Source organism: Apodemus sylvaticus, chromosome 7 (assembly GCF_947179515.1).
Source record: "Apodemus sylvaticus chromosome 7, mApoSyl1.1, whole genome shotgun sequence".
Taxonomy (NCBI): domain Eukaryota; kingdom Metazoa; phylum Chordata; class Mammalia; order Rodentia; family Muridae; genus Apodemus; species Apodemus sylvaticus.
In genome coordinates this window covers 18,281,946-18,305,664 of record NC_067478.1, presented here as the reverse complement: position 1 = coordinate 18,305,664, position 23,719 = coordinate 18,281,946, and the positions used below count along the sequence as shown (strand labels likewise).

General features: G+C 43.2%; 1 protein-coding gene across 1 annotated transcript in view; it reads right to left on the bottom strand.

Annotated features, from left to right (window-relative positions):
- Nucleotides 1-23,719, bottom strand: part of Nek11 (NIMA related kinase 11) — a 246,892-nt gene that overhangs the window by 182,848 nt on the left and 40,325 nt on the right. The window contains exon 3 of the mRNA XM_052187461.1: nucleotides 10,654-10,819. Within this exon, the coding sequence (XP_052043421.1) occupies nucleotides 10,654-10,819 (166 nt within the window). The remainder of the gene's footprint in view (nucleotides 1-10,653; nucleotides 10,820-23,719) is intronic.

The following is a 23,719-nucleotide window of genomic DNA, read 5'->3' as shown; positions in this document are numbered from 1 at the left end:
CAGGCATTGTGCTTTGGTCTCACAAAGAAAGAAAGCAACTCCTGCGGCAGCCTGATTTTAACTCAGCGGTGTGGGGAGCATTTCTTTCTTTTTCACAACTTATCATCTAAGCACAATCCAATGTGTTTCGTAAAATGTCATATGTTATTATATACGCTAAGTTTTTTTTTTGTTTTCTCAACTTTGTCTTCGAGAAATAATTAATGATGATTTTTCCTCACTAAAACAAACCAATGAAAGGCAAAGGGCTTGAACTTGAGCCAATATTAATTGTCCTTCCTTGGTCCATTTCCTTCACTAATGTCACCTCTCAAAAGTTACACAAGTAGCCTTGATGTGAACTTCTAAGGTTTCAAAAATTTACAGCTCATACTATCCCTTGGTAGATTAATGGTGTCCCTTCACACCACATCCCAATTAGCCAACATTAGACAGGCTTTGAAACACTGAGGCCTTGAAGAACTGAAAAACACTCATCTATAGTGTTCCAAACACCACCTTTGATTGCCAGGGACAAGCTTAAATCCCCAAATGATTTGATTTTTTTTTAAAATTAATCCATTTTCAAGGCTGTCAACCAAAGCACTTATAACTACTTTGAAAGACCAAAGGGAATTTTCTTGGAAGCCCTCACATAGTAAAGTGGAAGTGTCCAAAGGCTGGACAGACAAAAGGACCCCGTCAAGGCCACAAGAAGCATGAAGTATCTGTCTGCCCTACTTCTCTACTTTAGAATGAAAAGAAAGACTGTCCCTTATCAGCTCACTAAGTTGATATCTCATAATACTGCTTCTTCAGACCTGACACATCTTCAACAAAGAAACTCGTCCTTGCCCTTTCTAGTTAGGAGCACACACAGGGAAGGACTTGGTTTTCTTCAAAGGGCTGGCCACCAGGAGCTTCATTATGCCCCAGTGAGGATAAGGTGTGGGTCGCAGCAGAGGGGAGGGGTGGGCCTGGAAGGACCGGGAAGTGAGGGCACTCAGGATTCATAATGTGACATTCTCAAATAATCGATGCACATATTATGAAATTAAAAAAAAGAAGCATTTGCCTGATGCACTTCCAAGTTTAGCAAGTAACAGAATCACTGAAGTGCCTTCCTTAAAATGCACAATTTGATTCTGCATGTCAGAATAAGACCAAAGAATATGTGTTTAGTTTTCCTATTTGTGCATGTGTATGCATTTATAAGTATATGCATGTGTATAAGCATATTATGTGGACACACGTTGGGGATATGAGCACACAGATGTGTGTCCATGAGGTTGACATCGGGAGCCTTCCTTTACTGCTTGCCATTTTGCTCACTGAGGGCAACTTAACTCAAGGCTCACACTAGTCTGCCCACAAGCTTGGTCCAGGGATCTGATTTCTGGGCACTGAAATTCCTGGGAGGCCACAGCAGCCACCTAGCATTTACATAGTGTCGAAGATACAAGTCCTCACCCTGACATGCCCAGTGTTTTAGCATGTGATCTTAACCATGCATCCCAGGTACCTCTGGAGCTGTTCCGTGACAACAGTTTGAGAAGCAGTATTAGGAAGTACCACCCACAGGCTTAAAACCTTCTCCATCATGGAAGCATTCCACCCAAAAGTTAAATATTCCAAAGGCAGAAGGTCCAAGGGGAAAGCATGGTTGAATAGGAATTATTTAATAATGACTTTTTTAAAAGCCTAGGACAGATGTAGGGAGCAAGGAAGGCTGTCCTCTGTCGCTGCACGGTGGCATTCTGCGAGCTCACTGCAGTAGAGTGCATTAAACATGGGGAAATGCCAAGCCACACTGTGCTTTTCAAGGCAAAATAAGGCACTTGCATTTTAAATAGCTACTGAAAAAATGCCCTCCAGCTTTAGGATGTGTTAATGACTGATAATACAAATGACATCCCAGGACTTCATCAGGAATCTCTTTTGTCTATAATGTCTGATAAAGTTAGTGCCGAGAAAATAAAGCAGCAGAACTTGTTTTTGTTTTTTCATCTAAATATAAAATAATGCTTATAATCCAAAAAGTTTTTAAATAAACTATTGATAAAGTGTTAATTATTTTGATGTTTTAACTTTTATATTTATATAAGTCATAGGCTAACTAACACCATGCTCAAATGTTAAGTTTTGTGCTAAGTTTATGAATTATTGGATATGAATTAGTTTTTTAACTAAAATTCATTTCAATTGTCAATCATTATAGTTTTAAATGAAAACTGGTAGTCGTACTTTATTTTTGAGACACAATCTTCTTTCTTCTTTTCCTGTATACAGATTTCTCAAATCCCTTAAGGAAAGCTAGTGACATTTTATGGTGACCAAACACCAGCAGAGGTACTTTACAATTTTCATGTTAAAGAGTCAAAGTATATCTCATACTTTAAACAAGGTAAAGAAGGAGAGACAAAAAGCAACAATGTTCATGGTCTGTCTCGGGACAGTCTCACCTTGTAGCCCAAGCTGACTTCAAACTTGAGATTCCCTGCCTCAGCTTCCCAAGGGATGGGATTACAAATTTGTATTAATTTTTGATACTATAAATACCATGAATGTATTGATTGGGTATATAAAAATATAAGACATATTACTTATCTTCTTAAACTGAATGGACCAGATTCTAGACTCACAAAAGGCATGGGGTGAATTAAGAGAGGACCATTTATTTCTGAATGGAGAGGTCAGGCACATACACAAACACACACACACACACACATACATACACACATGTATGTCTACAAACACATCAATAAATAGACACACATAAATAAGCCTTTCAAAAATTCACTTCTAATTAGAAATGACAAAAATTTGGTGGTGGAGGTAGAGCACTAGAAATTGGACACTGATGACAAACAAGCACAAGGACGTTGTGAGGGACAGGGACAAGAAGCTATGGAGGGACAGAGGTACAAATGGGGCTCAGAGGGACAGGGAAAAGAATCAATAAAAATAAATTTTATCTGAAAACGCCAAGATGAATCCTAATGCCTTGTGTGCTAAATTAATTTTTTTATTTAAAAAAAATTCACTTCTAGGCCAGACACAGTGGTACAAGACTGTATCATGACTGTAATCCCAGAACTTGGGAGCTGAGGCAGGAAGACACAAGTTCTAGACCAGCCTGGACTACAGAGTAGACCCTATCTCAGAAGGAATTTCGCTCACTCTCATAAAAGGAGAAATGCTAAAAGATACAGTCGCACCCAATAGCCAAAGTTAGAACAATCTGAACTACAGAATTGATAACACTAGCCTTGGGCTATAACCCATAGAATACAATAAATATCTCTGAGTCTGTACTGACACAAAGAAACAACTGACCAAGTCCACGAATGGGGAGAGCGAACAGCTCTTCCTGACAGGACAATCCTGGCTAACAAAGAAAGCTCATGGCAGTAAGCAGGCAACAGCAAAGAAATGTCGCTGGGTGGCTTCCCTGAAAGGTGCAAAACTCAAGAGGGTGAGGGCTTGAGAAGACACCGAGCGTGGCATAACCTCAACGTACCTTCCCCAGGATGCTCTTCAGTTATGGAGGGAAAATAGTAACATCACAACAGAGAACCCAGGAAACAGAATCTCCGCTAAGATGCACAGTAGCATCACCAGATTGAGGCAGGCTGGCATCCTGCAGCCCTTGATGACATGCACCAGTAGCACATCTCTTCGGTGCGGGGTGTTAAGACTAGGGGGCCTTGGGCTGGAGAGATGGCTCAGTCATCAAAGGCTAGGCTCACAACCAAAGATCAGGGGACCTCAGCCAGCTCATAAGGAAACAGCAGACCAGAGCATTCTGAGGCCTCTCAACAGCAGCAAAAGAACTTTTTAACGCTCATCAAAAGCATTATGAAGAATTCGTGTGTGTGTGTGTGTGTGTGTGTGTGTGTGTGTGTGTGTCTGCCTGCCTGCCTGCCTGTTGGTATACACGCATAGCAAAAGGAAATTGTCATAGATATAGGTGCCTCCAAGAAAACACAATTCAATAAAAATAATATCCATGTCTCCACCACTGTGTCGCAACACCTCAGTGGCCAACGCTAGGAGATGTGCTCAGCTGCAAACACGCTGAGCTCAAAGGTGAAGTATTTGGTTCCTAAATCACGTCTCCCACTTTTCTATCTCTGCGTCATTTTCCTTTAACTTTAATGTCCCAACTCTACTTGACAGATTCCTTCCCACATTTTGAGTTCAAATATAATAAGCTGGCCCCTCCAGAGTTCCCACAGTCCCAAACTATTCATAACCATCCTTCTTGTGACACAATCTATTTTAGCCACTGATAGAAATGTCTCATTTAACTTGCCAGACAAATTCATTGAAGGAAGTGGGCATTCGACCGAGGATTTTGCTCAGGAGTAGAGCGCCTCCCTGCATGTGTTAAGGTCTTGGGCTCAGTCCCCGGCAATGGAAAAACACAGCAAACGATCCTCATTACCCCCAACTATATCTGAGAACTACACTGACACAGAGGCGAGGCTCAGGAGTGGCTCGTGGCAAGCTCAGAAAAAGCCGATAAATAATACAAAACACCAGTTTATCCATAAGCCGCGAGAACTGGAGTTGCCAAGGCGACAGGAAGCTCACAGGGGTTAGGGACCATATTTTTCTTTTCATAAAGATGTGGCCCATATTTTTCTTTCCACAGAGATGTGGGGAGCAGGATAGAAGCAGCTGCTCAGGGAATGAGGAGGAGGAAGTGGCTGATCTTTATGACACAGGAAGCCTGGTCATCAGCTACACCCACAGGCTGGCCCAGACTCCCCTGCTCCCAGGTCTGAGCCACACCCTGGCTCATGAGTTCCTTAAACATTGACCTTTTTCCCCCCACCTCTTCTATTTTGACAATAAACATCCTCCTCACCCCCAACCCCAGCGCTAACCCTGGCTGCCCATTAAAAACACTGAGAATTTTCAAAATCCTGTTGCAATGCCCTGGTCAAATAAGTAAGATTTCCAGAGGTGGATCTCAGGCTCAGGCAGTTTTGAAAGTTCTCCAGGTGAGCTCAATGTGCAGCCGGGGGCTGGAATTCTACCACTACGCTGATGTAGACATTGTAGCCGTTCCTGTCGCCAAACAAGAACAAAACAGTGCGACTGGTGCAGCTCTTTCTGAGCATGCATGCTCCCCACCACTGCCCCTCTCCCTTAGAGCTTTACAGACACAAACCCCACCGCATCTATTAGCAGAATGCCCAGATTTCTGGGACACTTGTCCTCATTCACATGGAAGACCTGAAGGCAGCACTGCACAGGTCTCTGGTGCAGGACAGACAGATGTGCTCCTACAGTAGGACAAATTCATGTGACGGATGTGCCAGGTGAATGCATCAGCGTTCTTCTATTATCAGTGTCTGACGGCATGAGGTGGGAGTTCAGAGAAGATGGGTGAGAATCAGCTAAGGAGCAGCACCTTTGACAGCTGAAGGGAACTGGTGGGAAAGGGGAAAGAGTCCATTCTAAGTGTTTCTGAGAATGAAACCCGCAGTGTTGTAGGACTAATACAAGCTAATAGAAATGTTTCAAAAAGAAATATCTTGGATGCTAGCTTTATAGTTCAACCTAAGATGTGATTGAAAAAAATGAATGAGGAAGTTGCTTGCACATTGGAATCTGAAGCAATGCATATGATGTTATGTTAACTTTCGTGCAAAATAAAAATGTTTCAGCAGCTAGGGACATGGGGGCAGGAATGACTTCCTCCCGGTGACTTCCCGATGTTTCATTGCATTTCCACTATACATGGGAGAGGACAGCCTTCCTAATAAGAGTAAGCCTTTTGATTGGGAGAGAAGAGGGAACAGTGAGGGGCCAGGAATCTGGGTAGAACCTGAAGGTGTGGGGCGAGGAAGAAAAAGCATTAGAATAAGTTGGCCTGAGCAAAGATGAGACAGATGGGACTGTGGAGGAAGGACAGAGAGGGCATAGAGGGTACACACTCTTCCTTGTGTGGAGTACAGGAGACACCCACTGCTGAAACGCTCTGCTGCTTCAGTAGCTTTGGAACTATCAGACAACACCTTGTCCTGCAGCTCAGACTGGCTTGTGATCTTGAACTTGTGATCTTCCTGTCTTTGCTTTCTTCATCCTGGGATTATAGTGCTACAATACCAATTGGTGGATTCTTTGTTTATGTATTTATTATGTGCATATATAGTGTGTATATATTTACATGTATGTGGGTACATATGTACATGTGTGTGTCCATACATGTGTGTATTAGTCAGGGTTCTCTAGAGTCACAGAACATATAGAATGTCTTTCTATATTGAGGGAATTTATTATGATGACTTACAGTCTGTAGTCCAACTCCCCAACAATGGTCAGTTGTAAATTGGAAGTCCAAGAATCTAGTAGTTGCTCAGTCCCATGAGGCTAAGTTGTTTCAACTGATCTTCTGCAGAAGTAGGTTCCAACAGATGTGCTGGCAAGTTAGTGCAAGCGTCAAAGAAGAGTGAATCTTCCTTCTTCTAATGTCCTTATGATGTAAGTCTTCAGCAGAAGGTGTGGCCCAGATTAAAGGTCTGTGCCACCACACCTGGATCTCGGACTTGCTTTGTCTCAGGCTGACCATGAACTCAGAGATCTCCTTGCCTCAGCCTCCTTGGATTAGAGGTAAGTACTACCTTGCTTGGGCCTAAGATTTTCATGGCTGCTATACCTCAAGATCTCCATGCCAAGATCAAGGTCAGAAACTTGTGTCTTCCAGCCTCAAGATCTGGATCACAGGAGACCCCTCCAATTCTGGATTGTAGTTCATTCCAGATAGAGTCAAGGTGACAACCAGGAAAAGCCACTATAGTGTATATGTACCAGGTATTTGTCCTTTATCATCCCACCTCATGTTTTGAGACAGAGGCTGTCACTGAGACCAGAGTTCACTGATTAACTAGACGGGCCAGCTTTGGGTCTCCACTGTATCCACCTGTCCCCATCTCCCCATGCACCATACCTAGATTTTGACATGGGTTCTGGGGGTGCAGACTGTGATTCTCCTGTAGCAGCCTCTTTACCAAGTGAGCCATCTCCTCAGCCCCTAGTTACTCACTTTTCACACATAATCTGAGATGCCCAGTGGGTTGAGCAGCAGACAGAGACATATCAGGGATGCATGAATATATTACAGACAACAAAGGTCCCAAAGTAAATTCCCAAAGGGGAACATGGAGATGAAAGGACGAGCTACTGCAGTGGTGACAACTTTCTCAGGAGATCACAGGTTGGTTACATGTATTTCCTATATCAGTAATTTTACCCTAGTAAGGAAAGGATAGCATCAGACCCGAGTGAGTTAAGAGTGAATTTGCATCTGAAGATGAGAAACATCTCTGTTAACAAGGACAGAGCAATGCGCACACATCATTTCTCAGGAGCCTGGGAAGAGGCAGTCTGACAGCTCAGGACCCATAGACCCTGGAAGGCCAGCAGCTGTGCAGTGCAGCTGGCAACCATCACCATGGCAACACCCCCTCCCAGGAGAGCCACTTGGTCTATGGAAACCATCATTTAAAAATTAAGGCGGATGATCCCGCACTGGATCCTGCCTGACAAAAGCCATTTTTATAGAAATGCCCTTTCTCAGGACATAATTTGAACAAATGAGCAAATTTGACCAGAGATTGTGAATTAGATGGGTGGTTCTCAAACTTCAGCTTGGTTCAGACTCACCTGGTAAGCTTGTCAAAACACAGATGGCTGGACCTCACTCCCACAACATCTGATTCAGCGCGGCTGGGCTTCAGGCCAGGACTCTGCATTTCTACCAAGTTACCAAGCTGCAGATGTCAGATTCCGCTTGAGAATCAGTGGCCTACATATTCCCATGGTTTTGGTGCTAACTTCCTGACTTTTTATCACTTCACTGTGGTTAGGAAAGAGAGGGTCCTTGGTCTTAGAGGATACAGCAGTTGTTTGGGACAAGGGAGTGTTTGATCTGGAGCTTGGTGTTAGCTTTCTGTCCTTGTGACAAATCGCTGAGAAAATCGACTTAAAAGCGGGAAAGAAAAAAAAAAAGAAAAAAAAGGGGGAAAAAAAGCAGGAAAAATTCATTTTAACTCACGGTTTCAGAGATTCCTGTCAGTAGTCAGCTGCCTCTATTGCTTTTGGGGCTGTGGTGAGGCAGATCGTTTTGCTGGGAAGCACATGGCTGAGAGAAGTTCCTCATACCCTGGGAGGGTGGGCAGCAGGGGGAGGACAGAGGGAGGAGGCCAGCATCCAGATGCCACCCTCAAAGCAATGATGCCAAAGTCCTAAGGCCCCACTTTCTAGAGTTTCCACCACTTTCCAGTAAATAAGCTGGCATCTAAGCTTCTGTGTCAGGAAGGCCTCCGAGAGACATTCATGGAGTTCAAGACGCAAACCACAACAGGTTTATTCTTAAGATGTTCAGAAAAAAAGCTGGATAGAGTGTACAGAAATGGCCAAAGGAAATAGCAAAGGAAATGTGGGGTGTGGCTAGCAATAAACCTGCAAAGTCTATGGGAAGGAGATGGAGAAGACCTCTGTCTTAGTCTTGCAAATGGCCAGGAAGCTCAAAATTACAGCAAAATTAAAAAAAAAAACAAAAAACAAAAAACAAAAAACAAAAAACAAAAATGAACCCAGGAAGAGAAAGCTAGAGCGTGATGCCCATGCCTGCAGTCCAGACAGCCACTCGCTGCACTGCCACTTCATTTTAAATCAATTAAAACTAAGTTTCCTTAATTTCACTAACTGAACTTCAAAGACCAAGGCCATAGGAAGTAGAGAGGGTGGCAGCGGAAGGCGGGGTACAGGCCAGTTCATTTTCCTGGCGCCCCCTACTGAGCGATGCCAACCTCCATCTAGGATGTTTTAAGATGAGGAAAGCATCTTTAAGAATGTGTCCCAGGTGTGGAAGCCAACACCTGCAATCTTATCAGCTCTTGGGAGATGGAGGCGGGAGATCAGGAGTTCTGGCTACACTGTGAATTTAGGAGCAGTATGAATTGCATAAGACAATATATCAACATTTTATAAATAAATAAGTGAGCCAAAATCATCAGTGGGGGAAAATAAATCATCATATGCAGTAACTGTCAATTATTTTTTAGAAGCAAAGGCTTATCAAATAAATGAGCTAAAGAAGAAAAAGTATTAAATGATAACAGGTAGATTAGAGCGTAGCTACATATCCAAATAGCTGAAGCTTTGCATGAACTGGAGACACATTGTCTAAAGTGGCTTGGAATGTGCCCACCCCAATCATCTTACTGAGTTTTCTAATAACCCATTAGGTAAAGAAGTTTCATATCTAAGCAACTGGTTTTCATCACTACCAACCCTCCCCCTCCCCCTCTCTCATACGTGAGTGTGTGTGTGTCTGTCTGTCTGTCCATCTGTCTGTCTGTGTCTGTGTGTTTGTCTGTCTGCTTGCCTGCCTGCCTGTCTGTCTGAATCTCTGCCTCTCTGTCTCTCCCTCCCTCTCCTCCAAGAGAAGGAGCAACCCAAGAGAGTGATTTAAAGAAACAAGGTCAAGTTTAGAATACTCCACGTTCATTTGGATGAATTTGACTAGCGGTTTCTTAGTGGGAACAGCAAATATTTTAAGCTGTAATGGTGGTTTTTCTCTCTCTTTCTTTTTCTTTCTTTCTTTCTTTCTTTCTTTCTAGATTTGTTTGTTTGTTTGTTTGTTTGTTTGGTATGTATACAGAGTTCTGCCTGCACATATGCCTGAAGGCCAAAAGAGGGTACCAGATCTCATTACAGATGGTTGTGAGCCAACATGTGGTTGCTGGGAATTGAACTTAGAATCTCTGGGAGAGCGGACAGTGCTCTTTTAACCCCCCGCCACCTCTCCAGCCCCTGCGATGGTGTTCTGGGAACAATGTCTACTCTCCCTCCTGCCTCCCTATCATATGGCACCCTCAGCTCCCATCTGGCTGTCCAAACTCTCTTAGCCAAACAAGCATGCTTTCTGCTCAAAAAAAAAAAAAAAAAAACTTCTTTCTTTCCAACATAATTTCTCTGGATTTTCACTCTCACAGCTTCTAACCCCTCTAAGAAGTGTTTGGGTAGCCTAGCTCCCAGATCACCTAGGCATAACCTTAATCATGTCATCTTCTATTATACTCTGCCTAATATAGAGATTCTGCTCACCCACCCTATGCCTAACCTCTGAGCTGAGGAGACACAGATCCAGACCACAGTTTCCTGTTGTCCATCTTCTCTCTCAGCTTTCTAAGCTTCATGCTTCTTTCCGGCTCAGTAAAGCACAAAGCTATTACTTCGAGTGAACAGAGAGTAACCGAGAAAACTGCACGTACTTGAAGCCATAATTCACAGCCACTAAGTAGGAGAGACTTTGCCTCCACTGTACCTAGATTAAGAGTCTAGACAGATGTCTAAGCATTCATTATGTTATCATAGGAGGTTTGGGCATAGATGGTCCCCCATATATGCACTCCCTTACAGACATTACTTCTTAAAATATATTCACTCTGACTGATTTGCCAAAAGGAAAGAAATAATCATTAGGAATGAGTTTTGTCAGTTAAAGAAGATTACTCTTAGCTACAAGACATGAGACCCCAGGCCTTTAGAATTCAACTTGCTGTTTCATAACAGGACTTTTAAGATGTCTCTGTATATAAAATTTTTATCATGCAACAGCTTTTTACAAATATTTCTGAGAGAGGAGAGTCTCACCTCACAGTATTCCGTGATAATACAAAAAGTACCCTGCTCCACAAAGCTTGCGTGGAATCTGACAATGGTCGGATGGTTTAGCTTGGAGAGGAGCTGAGCTTCAGCACTGGCCTGCACAGTTTCATTTGGATTTAATTCTCCAACAGAGATTTCCTTCAGTACCTTTCTGTGATAAAAAAAAAAAAGGAAAAAAGAAAAGAAAAGAAAGAAAAGAAGAAAGAAAGACATCAAGAGTCGAGAAATCTGTTTCATGGTGTAAATAAGTGGTTCAGAACCCCTCGCCATGCCCAGGTATTCAGCTGCTCCAGGGTCTAGTTCTGCCTGCTATGGTTCTGAGTCCCTGGGCTCCTTCCTGACCCTCCCAGTACTATGGTGTTCCACAGCCTCTGAACACCACGCTGTGCTGTGCCCTCTATGAATTATAGGGGAGACATGGAGCCTGGAGCACTACAGCAGGGTGCTCCCCTCCATCCTATAAGACATTCGGTTTCTTTCACAGTACCTGTTTCCAGCTCCGTGTGATCCATTTTGTCTGCCCTGCCCATCTACACTCATCACGACTTTTCTAGTTCTGCCTGTCTTGTATGGCCTCCTCCTTCATCCACTCAAGTTCTGCATCTCACTCTGTAGAGTACGGAGTCTGTATCTGTGTCTGTCTGTCTCTGTCTGTGTCTCTGTCTCTCTGCCTCTGTCTGTGTCTCTGTCTCTCTGTCTCTCTGTGTCTCTGTCTCTCTGTCTCTCTCTCTCTCTCTCTCTCATTCGCTAGCTCTCCCTCCCTCTGCTCTAAAATGGTCCCAAACCTATCAATTGAATGTCAGTCCATATGCACAATATCTTTCTCCTCTCTCCTAACTGTCCTTGGCATGCCATGCTGTTGCTGGCAGGATTTAAGAAGACAAAAGTTTTAACTGAAAACATTGAATTGATAGAGATAGTTAGAATATCTGTCATGGATAAATGGAGGAGCTCATTAACTCTCTAAATCATTAATTTAAAAAAGTGTGATAGCCTCATGAAGAATGGACCAAATCACTACTTCTCCCCATCCAAGGAAAAAAAAAAAAGTCTGATGAGCAAACCAATTATAGTGCCACACTGTAAACTGGATCGCCTGGGGACAGCACTTTAGCACACCAATTACACTGTGCAGACACATGCCTCTGATTGCCAGGGGTCCTGGCTGCTCATTAAGACAAGTTCTGTGGGACTCCTGCTAGAAAACACTTTGCAAAAACTGTTAAGAGTCACTGCATTGGCATCTTAGTAGAGACTCTTTAATTAAAGCCTGTATAGCATCCTAGACTGCAGGCAGAGTCCAGTCATGTCTCACAGGTGTTCACTCCGTCCTGGCCATATGGAGTGCGCAGGCTGCAGACTCTCTGCTGTGCCCATGCTCTCCTGGCCTTCTGCTTGGGAGACATGCTTACCCAAGTCACTGGATCTAGTCCCAGATCTGTTTGTGCCATTGTGTCCACCATTATGAATTTATATATGATGTAAGCTGATGGAAGATGACTATCAGTTTACCCTTGCTAGAAAAAAATAAACCAAAGGCTTACCAAAAAAGCTGACAATGAGGAGCGGCAAAAATACTCTTCCTGTCTTAACAGGGTAAGCTTGTAAAACTTTACTGTAAACTCAAGATTTCTAAGTATCTTAGTAGAAGATAAACCTGGAAAAGTGTGTGTGTGTGTATGTGTGTGTGCGTGTGTGTGTGTGTGTGTGTGTGTGTGTTCTCTATAAAAAAGATGAAGGGGAATCTATCCAAAGGATTTTAGATTTTGACAAGATATAATAAAGTTGGAGATGCTAAATGTTTTTTCTCTCTCAATGAAGGTCCTTCCAATTTACTAATTGTTTATTCCATACAACTAGCTACCAACCTCAACTATACTAAACAGGGAGGCTCTGACCACTCTTTAAAATGTGTGCTACAAGCCTTTCATTCACTAGGACAAACCTTTCTCTCCAGCTGAATAACTGAAAGAGCAGAAGTCGCCTCCGGTAATGTTAAACCTGGCTACTCAGTCAGACTTGAGGTTCAGTCAGACTTGAGGCGTGGGACCTTTGAGAGCACAGTCAGCACACTAGCCTGTGCTCTCGGGTAGCAATCTATGGTTTAAATGTTTGCAGTAGCTTCAGAAATTAGGGGTGTGTAGGAGACAGTTTAGTATCAGCTGCACAGACATGAAGAACTGAGTTTGGATCCTTAAATGTTGGGGATAATCTGAGTATGGTGGACAAAGGATCCACAGGGGCTCACTAGCCAGCCAGTCTAGCTAATCGGTAAATTCTAAATCCAGTGAGAAATCATATCTCAAAGGAATCAGACATTCTGCCCTGCAAGTTGAAAGCATAAATATGAAAATGAGAAAATGCCCTCACCCTCTGGTATTAGGAGATTAAACTTGACTTCTCTCCTGGACCAACACAAACACACATGTACGTGCACACTCACAGGCACGCACACACACACACACAGTCACTTGTTTCTTTTCCAAACTCTAAGAATGAAACCCTTCTAAGACCAACATCATTGAGAATACAATCTTCTTACAATGCAAGCATTGTAGCATGTTCATTTTAAAGGTGTTCCATAGTCCATGATTTTAAGCTCATCTCATCTCCAAATGAGGGCCTAGAGGGACTGTCAGCTCCCACAAAGCACACATAGATGGTGGCAGGCGTGGGGCACTTTCCAAGACCCGTACCGGCTTTGGGCTCTATGCTCTACTTACAGGAGTCTTTCAATGTGTTGTAATTTTAAAAATCATTTATAAACATTTAGTTCTCATCCCTAACAAGCATGCTCACATTGGCTTCATTGGATGCTAAAGAGCCTGTTAGACTCCTTCCTTGAGAAGGAAGTAGATTCTACAGAAATGCATGGTGGGTAACAATCTGGAGAAAAACTATTTTATTGAGAATTTTTTAAGGGGGGAGCAGGGACAGGCCTGTTTTCATAAGTGATACCCTCAGACTGTTAATATGCCCAAAATTAAAAAAAAGAATGGCATATAAAGACACGTTTTCTTCTCTAACCTCTGAAGGGGGTACAGCAGCAGGCAGTTTAATGACATCTTCATAGTGCTTTTGGTAATTTACCATGCTCCGGCTGGCATGCAGCTGTAAAAGTCACAGTGGTTAAGCGTAATCGCATAAAAGCCTTACTCAGACTTGCACTGCTTCTCTTGCTGTGAAGGAACGTGTGCTATAAAAAGCTCGAACATGCTTATTTTCCAGGCAAGCATCAGCTACTACACAGTACAGTATGAAATTTTCCAGTGTTGTGCTCAGTCCCTGTCTGACCACCCAGTGATAAATGGTAAGACTGACTATTCCCACAGCTTATCCAATGAAGCTGGGACTATTCAGATAGTTGGTGTATGTTAGAGTGTCTGAAGGGGACACAGACACACACTGCCTTGCTTGCCTAAAAGCACATTACTGGACCAAAAGTAGGAGCTCTGGTGGCATGGACTATAGCCTCTGAAGACAGCCTTGCCAAGGCAAGGACAGCTTATAACACACTCGGTGGCTTTCAGCCCGTCACCCCTTCCTCTATAGCATGACAGATACTTATTTTATCAAAGCCTTGACTGTCTGGGGGAAACTATGACAGCAGAAAGGAAAGCTGTCCCTGAAGACGCAGCTTTTTTTTTTTTTGCAAACCCCCTCTTCTCCTGCCTGAGTGGCATGTTGTTTTCCAGAGTTTGTAGTAAACTGACAAACTTTGGAAAGGGATTCTTTTTTCTTTTTTCTTTTTTACTTTTTTTTAACTCGATAAATTTTTTATTTACATTTGAAATGATTTCCCCTTTTCTAGACTCCCACTTCCCGAAAGTCCCATCAGCCCCCTTCCCTCCCCCTGTTTTCCCACCCACCCCTTCCCACTTCCCCGTTCTGGTTTTGCCGAATACTGCTTCACTGAGTCTTTCCAGAACCAGGGGCCACTCCTCCACTCTTCTTGTACCTCATTTGATGTGTGGATTATGTTTTGGGTATTCCAGTTTTCTAGGTTAATATCCACTTATTAGTGAGTGCATACCATGATTCATCTTTTGAGTCTGGGTTACCTCACTTAGTATGATGTTCTCCAGTTCCATCCATTTGCCTAAGAATTCATTATTTCTAAATGGATCAAGGACCTCCACATAAAGCCAGACACTCTGAAGCTAATAGAAAAGAAATTGGGGAAGACCCTTGAGGACATCGGTACAGGGGGAAAGTTCCTGAACAGAACACCAATAGCTTATGCTCTAAGATCAAGAATTGACAAATGGGACCTCATAAAATTACAAAGTTTCTGTAAGGCAAAGGACACCATCAAAAGAGCAAATCGCCAACCAACAAATTGGGAAAAGATCTTCACCAACCCTACATCAGATAGAGGGCTAATATCCAATATATATAAAGAACTCAAGAAGTTAGACTACAGAAAACCAAATAACCCTATTAAAAAATGGAGTACAGAGTTAAACAAAGAATTTTCACCTGAAGAACTTTGGATGGCGGAGAAGCATCTTAAAAAAATGCTCAACTTCATTAGTCATTAGGGAAATGCAAATCAAAACAACCCTGAGATTTCACCTTACACCAGTCAGAATGGCTAAGATTAAAAATTCAGGAGACAGCAGATGTTGGCGAGGATGTGGAGAAAGAGGAACATTCCTCCACTGCTGGTGGGGTTGCAAATTGGTACAACCACTCTGGAAATCAGTCTGGCGGTTCCTCCGAAAGCTGGGCACCTCACTTCCAGAAGATCCTGCTATACCACTCCTGGGCATATACCCGGAAGATTCCCCAGCATGTAATAAGGATACATGTTCCACTATGTTCATAGCAGCCCTATTTATAATTGCCAGAAGCTGGAAAGAACCCAGGTATCCCTCAACAGAAGAGTGGATGCAAAAAATGTGTTATATATACACAAGGGATTTTTTTTTTTAATTTGGGATAACTGTCACCAATTCATTTCCCTTAAAAATCAGCCTACTGTTTGTATAAATGAGGCAGATCTATGGCATATTTGAGAGACTAATCATGCATTACCCCTCCCCTAATTATCTGTGTATTCTTCTGCAATCTCCCTGTTCAGCCCGATGCAGACACTCTTCATGTCCAAGAGAGAGCCACTACAAAAACTGAACTCAGATCTCTGGCCCCCGGGTGTCCAGGAGATGAGACAAGCCTAGAACACAAGAATCTGGAGGAACTCTTGGCCAGTGGGTGAGCGTCTCCACCCTCAGAAAAGAAAGACCAGGGAGATGGGACAGGGTCAGGAATGAAAAGGGAAATGGAGGACTTCTGGAGTCTTTGGAAGCAGCTGAGATGCTGGAAGCCAGGCCCAGGGAGGAAGCCACATTTGGAATTCCAAGGCGTACAGGAGAGCTCAGAGCAGGTCTGTGCACTCTTTCTAAGACAGAACAAAGTGCAGAACCCTGCCTCTGTGCCCAGCTATAAAAGGGCCTTCAAGTCGTATGTAAACACATGTACCCCAGAGAGCTCTAGACTATCCAGGCTCCTGTGTGAGCCTCACCTAAACTCCAATGTCTCAAGAGAGGCCTGCAGGACAGCGGATGCAATCCAACAAACTTTCCAGCAAACTCAGAACTAAGGACTGCTTCCTTTGTGAGTTACCAGCCAACATCCACCTGCACACAGCGGTAAACGCTCACCAACTGTGCCAGCACATGAGCACTGTGTAGCCCTGGTTCCTTCCATGTGGGAGATGGGGAAGGCAGATACTAAACCATAAAGATATGTGTGCATAGATGCAGTATAAATATATGCTTTTAAGCCTTGAATTGAAATGGATTCTATCTCAGTTAGGGTTTTCATTGCTGTGAAGAGACACTATGACCAAAGCAGCTCTTGTAAAAGACACCATTTAATTGAGGTTAGCTTACAGGTTGAGTGGTTCAGTCCATTAACATCATGGCGGAAAGCATGGCAGCATCCAGGCAGGCACGGGGCTAGAGGAGCTGAGAGTTCTATATCTTCATCCAAAGGAAGCCAGGAACAACGGGCAGCTAGGAGGAGGGTCTCAAAGCCCACCCCCACAGTGACACACCTCCAATAAGGCCACACCTAATTCAACAAGGCCACACCTCCTAACAGTTCCACTCCCTATGGGCCAAGCATATTCAAACCACCACAAATGCTTTGATGTTAGAATAGAGTATCTGAAGTCTTCTGGCATCTAGGAACTAGGAAGGCACTGTATTAGGACAAAATCACAGGAAATAGGTTATAAACTTAACTAAGCAAGAAGTTTGGGGGTTTGTTTACATATTTAAAATTTAGCATTTAAGTGTTTAGCAAAGAAGAGTTTTAAGATAGCCTTCTTAAATACTTTAAGGCATTTTTTATATGTCTTTCTTAAATAGAAGGACCTCCCTTTGCTTCCTCTGGTTGCGCGCACCATCATGGCTGCACATACCCTGCATCTCGAGACAGCTTCCTTACATTGAAGCAGTTCCCTGGGCTGTGAATCCAGCCTTCGCCAGGTGACAAACACAGACAGACAGCCCCCTCCACCCAAACCCCTCACAGTCTCTCCTAAGTCAGACACTGGTGAGTGGTGCGCATTCTGCTAAATTAGCTGTGCTAAACTGAGATTTCAATGTGGGGCTGCGCCACATGAAAAACTTACATATGTGGTGGGTAGGGCTTTCCTCTTGTTGAAGCCAGTGTTCAGCAGTATCAGTGGTGCTGCTGCTCCCCATCCCTCCACAACTGCTGAGAGCTACCTGTTACCATTTACTTCTGAGGTGCTGAGAACTGAGCCAGCAGAGGCTTAACTCACTTTCTTCTTTTTTCTTGAAACTTAAACTCTTCTAAAGGAAGTTTAAGGCCACAGTATTGCTTTTCTACTTAGTAGGAGTATAACAATAGTATTAATCTCCTGCTTTAATAATATCTCATCTCCTTTAAGATGACATATAACTTAAGTAAGTGTAGAGGTATAAACAAGGGCAGAGATGATTTTAGCTGGTACACTGATTTTTTTTTTAATGAAAAATCAAAATGTCAATGATACTTAAATCTGGAGGGAAAATTCCAGAATGGGGAAAAATCAAATAGACATAATTTTATTGCTGATGCTTTTCTTCCTTTGACAAGTTAAAAACCAGTGTATTTCATGCCCTCGGTTAGATAAAAAGACAAAATCCCTTACCGGGTCATCATCGCATGATGGAAACATGAGCTGACTTTTGCTTTTTAACAATTTAATCTTGGTCTCCACTCCTTTGAGGAGTGGACACTCCTTTCGTCACAAGCTTGCAGCAGGATTCTTAGACTGCCAGGGGCTCCAGTGACATTATGGTGTAAAGCAAGGACAGCAGACAGAGCTGAGGCACGGGCTGCTGACAGCAGACTCCAGGGCCTTGCAAGGTCCCAGAGTGTCACTAGCAGAGAGACCTTAAGGTAGGACATTTCACACCTCCGTTACCTCACTGTCTACAGACTGCTCTCCGTGTGGCGGACACCGTGCTGTGTGTTGGGGACACAAATGTGGAAAAGGTGAAGCTTCTTCCTTCCGAGCGCACAGTAAGCAAGTGTAAAACCCTTGTCAACCTCATGATAAACCTACAGAAGAACCAGCAGTGACACTGAGAACCCTCCCTATCATGGAGAAAAGAAAAGTAAAAATCTTTAGACTCAAGTGCCAGGACCCTGACTTTTGTGCAAAGTTCTAAACAGGTAAATCCTACAAACCAAAGAATAAAATGATCACTCTTTGCTATTTTCCCAGTACAAATCAATATCAGTAGAGGAATGGCTGTAACTTTAGTCTTTGAACAGGATACGAGAGTTAATGGCAAATAGCTTTTAAAACAGAACTACTTAATACATTAAATAATATGAAAATGTTGTGGACAAGGGCTTTTTGCTGAGAGGAGATATTATACTATTTCTTTTTAAAAATATTTTTAATTCTGTAATAATTTCATATAGTGTATTTTGATCATATTTACTCTTCCTCCTCTACCACCACCCAGACCTACCACCACCCAGACCTACCACCACCCTAGACCTACCACCACCCAGACCTACCACCACCCCAGACCCACTACCCTTCTAGACCTACCACCACCCTAGGCCTACCACTACCCTAGATATACTGCCACCCATATCTATCACCACCCAGACCTACCACTACCCCAGACCTACCACCATCCCAGACCTACCACCATCCCAGACCTACCATTACCCCCAGACCTATCCAAGTTTTTGCCCTCACATTTTAAAACCCATTGAGTCTGATTTGTGTGGCCCACATACTCTTGGGTATGTAGTCAACCTACTAGGGAACATATCGTTAGAAAAAAAAATTTCCCCATTCCTGGCAACTGTCAGTTACCAATGATCCTCAGCTAGAGGTGGGACTTTGTGCCAACTTCCTCTGTCCAGGCTGGGATTTTTGTCTGGCTTAAGTTTACACAGACATTGTATACATTGTCTCAACTGCTGTGAGTTTATATGTGCAGCTGGCCCACTGCACCCAGAAAGCACTGTTTTGTTGAAATTGTGCACTCCTTATAGCTCTTATGGTCCTCTGAGTTCGGGGAAGAGGGAGTTTGATAAAGGTGTACCCATCAAGAACTCTCAAGTGACAAAAACCTCTTAATAGACACATCAAGCCATCAGATACACTAACTAGTCCTTCCTTTTTCCTTACACGTCTACCACCAACTTCTATTCATAAGAACCTTGAAACTCCAGCATGTTTTAAAAATAAGAGTGAGGTAACGCCCCAGTAAGCGCTACTCTGCTCTGAGGGCTCTTCACATGAGCAATCATGAAAGCAGGTCCTGAGACAAAGGGTTTGATTGCCAGTAGTAAATGCAAGAGAGTGACAGAAATACAAAAGGGGGAGCTTTAGAAAGGGTGGAGGCCATTACAGGGTTCATTATCAAGATAGTTATCAAGATGAACACCGGTGCCTTGGCTTTGTGATGTTATGCTGACAGTCAGTGACAACCATGAAACTTAGAGTTCTGCTTCACAGAACAGAGCTGGAGAGCTGCTCTTAACCCATCACCTCCCATCACTCCTTGGATATCCGTATTCCAACTTTTCCTTCAAGTTGGATCACTCCCTTCTGAGAGAGGAGGGAGGCTTACCAGACTCAAGTAGCTGATGAGACACCCAGCACGGCTCAGCAAGCTACTAAACTCCTAAGGTCCCTCCCCAAGGTCAAATCAGCAGTGGACCATTGCTGGGGATACATGTTCACTCAAGGGGGGCCTTCTGCAAGCTGTTCAGGGAGCTCTAGGGATAGAGCTCTCATGAGTGCACCATTACCCATGTCAAGGTAGGGTTTCTCTGATGCATCTGACTTTGAGTCACCCCCAAAAACCCACTGACTCACCCAACTAGAGCTAAGTAAAACCACTTTTTTGGTCCGTCATTATTGCCCTATCTGAGGTGAACACACTTGCTCATATCTCTCTAGGGCCATTTCACACAACAGGACTGCTTCAGGGAGTATAAATGTCCCCTACCCTTCTATCCTGACACAACAACGGAGACCCAGAACTGCAGGTATTGCCAGTACAGGCTGTGTATATGCACAGAGTGTGCTATATTCTCTGAAGACACAGTCAGGGTGCCAACTCCACCTGTCACAGGATAAAAATGAAGGAACTGTCCCTGTTTTACATTCTGCTCTACTGTATCCATATTCTTAAAGGTGGTGGGTATTTCAGTTAACTGTGTACTGCTGTGTTCTTGCTGACAGAAACAACTTAAAGGAGGGAGAGGAGGGTTCCTTCTGTCTCATAGTTTCAGAAGGATTCAGTCTGTGGTGGTGGGGATGGATGAATGGCTCTCTCCCACTGTTCACAAAGAACAGAGAACAGGTCAGAATGAGACATAAGGGTTTCAAAGGCACCTACTTCTACCAGCCAAGGCCCACCACCTCTCAAAGGCCCAACAGCCTTCAAACTAGTGCTACAAGCTGGGGGGGGGGGGCGCATATTCAAGGCCTCAAACTGCAGGGAACATTTCAGATTCAAACTGTGTAGTATTTATGAGAATGGCCCCTCTAGGTTCTTACATTTGAATACCTGGTTCCTAGTTGGTGGAGCTGTTTGTGGAAGGATTAGGAGGTGTGTCACTAAGGATAGGTTTTGAGGTGTGAAAAGCCCATGGGAGTTCCAGGCTCCTCTCTCTGTCTCTGTCTCTCTCTGTCTCTCTGTCTCTCTGTCTCTCTCTCTCTCTCTCTCTCTCTCTCTCTCTCTCTCTCTCTCTGTCTCTCTCTCTCTCTCTCCTCTCTCTTTGCTGCCTGTGGACTAGGATGTAAATTCTCAGCTATTGCTTCAGCACCATGCCTGCCTGCCTGCTGCTGCCACACTCCACATCAAGATGGTTATGGACTCATTCTTTGAAACTGTGAACAAGCCCCCAATTAAATGCTTCTTTTCTAAGTTGCCAACTGGCAAATAATAGGACATACTGATTCCCAGACAAGTGAAATCAAGTGTCACAAAGATAGATAATAGACAGATGACTGATAGATAGATAGATAGATAGATAGATAGATGATAGATGGATGGATAGGTAGACAAACAGACAGACAGATAGGTGATAGCTAGAGAGGGGGAGATGATAGATTATGGATAGTTAGTAGAATGACAAATGGATAGACAGAGATAGGTAGATGATTAGCTAGATGGACAGATAGATATTGATAGACAGACAGACAGATGAACAGATAACACAAATAACAAGTATGAAGCAAGAAAGAACTACTGCAGACATTTTCCTGTGGCAATTTCACTATTTTTGAGTATGGTCTAGATTACATTTCCAAGACTGGCACTACAACACATTTTACAGCTTGTTTTTCATTTTTAAGGAGCACAGAGTAAAGAGAACTTTTAGGAGTAGGAAGTTTGAGGATATGCATTGCCTAATAAAAAATCACGACTCATAAATTCAGTACCTTTTTTCAGTCTTTACAGATAAGAAAAATAAAAACAAAACACATCCCAGCTAGAGCCGGGCTGACGCTCAGCGATGTCTCTCCTTCGCTCACTGTGGGCATCCCTGATGGAGACGCTACATTTATTTGTATTGAAGCACTGAGGAAGGCTTTCATATCAAAGGCTTTCTCAACTCTTGTAAGTGTAAGCTAGGGTCCTCTCCTGTCTGTGACCACCTCATACACCCCAATGTTTGTGACAATGTCTACTGGCATCCTTGGTTAGCACAGAGACTTTTCTAGCTATGACTGGCTCAAAGGCCAGGGTCCTACTTTCTTGCCACAGAATTCTCCATTCCTGGAAGCACCCAGTGTGCTTGAATAAAACTGGACTTATACATTCCCCACCTTTCACTTCACATAACCATCAAACTCTAGCATCATCTATGTCCACATGTATTTCTTTGTCTTTGTCTGGTTGAGGACTGTCGTGTTTTGTGCCTGCCAACTATCCCTCACACACACTGGCTGCTCCAACAGCATCTGCTGACGGCTGAATGATCAAAATGAACAGGACCCCAAGCACTGGGATCAAAGGTCCTACAAGTCACTGGTCTTCCACAAGTCCCCAATGGCCCTTGGAGCAGGGGATCAATCAGAAAATGGGAATTTATTTTACAAATGTGGTTTTTAATACATGTACTGGAATAGCGCTTTCCTCACAGCAGATATAACCATGGGACTTGACAATAACATTAACACAAACAAAGAAAACCAGAGGCGAGTGGCAGTGGGCACAGCTTTGCTCGGCCATTTCACCACATGGCAGAGATGGCGATGCCCACTGAAGTCTTCTTGCCCAAAGTGCAAGGTTGCCCAGTTTCCCTTTTTCCATCTCTTTTCCAATTTGGGGGTGGATGGGTATGGTTTTGCTTCGTTTTAAATGTAAGCATGTCACTGGGAGATCAGGCACGAAGGTCCTGACCTGTTAAACGCGTCACCTACAGTCTTAAGGCTCATCTCAGCAGAGGCTGCAGACGCTCTTACAACCAGTCACTGACTCTAAAGAAGATATTTTTGACCCTATAGGTAAGAATGCTTTTCCCTGTTTTAGTCATAGTGCTCTCCAGTGTCTGATGACTAAGATATCTAAAACATGCTTTAAAGAACAAACTCTTACCACCCACTTTCTTCCCCTTAGCATTAAAGAGAAAAACAAAAACAAAAACCACATCTAGTGATTGGCATACAGGCCTCCTTCTGACGAGGTGCTAATGAGGCCGCGTCGCCTCTTCATTAATTATTATCTGGTGAGACTTAGAGAAAATCTCATTGCTAAATTGAGGCAAGCCCAGTGTCACATTCCTGTAGTCCCAGTACTTAGAAGCTTGACACAGGCTTTAAAGTTCAAGGTCATGGTCCACAGCAGATTACAGTCTGAACACCCAAACTGTGAGACAAAACGAACTGTTCCTCCCTGGAAGTGGCTTTTGTAGGGATTTTTAATTTTAGCAAAGCAACAGTAACTACTGCACACACTTTAAAAAGCACCGCGTTTCAAGCAAACAGATTCTGTTTATGTTGGCGAGGAGCTTACGGAGCGTAACAATGTCAGCAAGGATATGAAAAAATAATTTACTGTGGATAATTGGGTTATCTTTTGATATGATTGTTATAGGATGCAAATTCATAATTAATATTAGGTTAATATGTAAAATGCAATATTGGGATGAATAATTCATGCCATACTTTTATTTTTCATATTACAGGAAAACATTAGAATTGTGTACTTTAATGAGATGATCAGATGTGGCTCAAAGACTGCCAGGAAGCCAGGAGACAGCGGCAAAACTTCTGAGTTTTAAGAAGCAGCAAAAAAGCTTCATTTTCTTGACGTGATCATGCAGAAGTACTACTTAAGGTAATATTAAATTATGCTGGAGGCAAGATTTTGGTTTTTCAAATACAAACTGAGGGAAAATATCAGAATTTGGGGTCTTGGGATATGGTTCAATGATAAGAACACTTGTCCAGCATGCACAAGATCCTGAGACCCATCCCCACTGTGGAAAACCACTACCATCATGCAGAGTTTTAATAAAATACATTCCCATCGTTGTATCTGTAACAGAT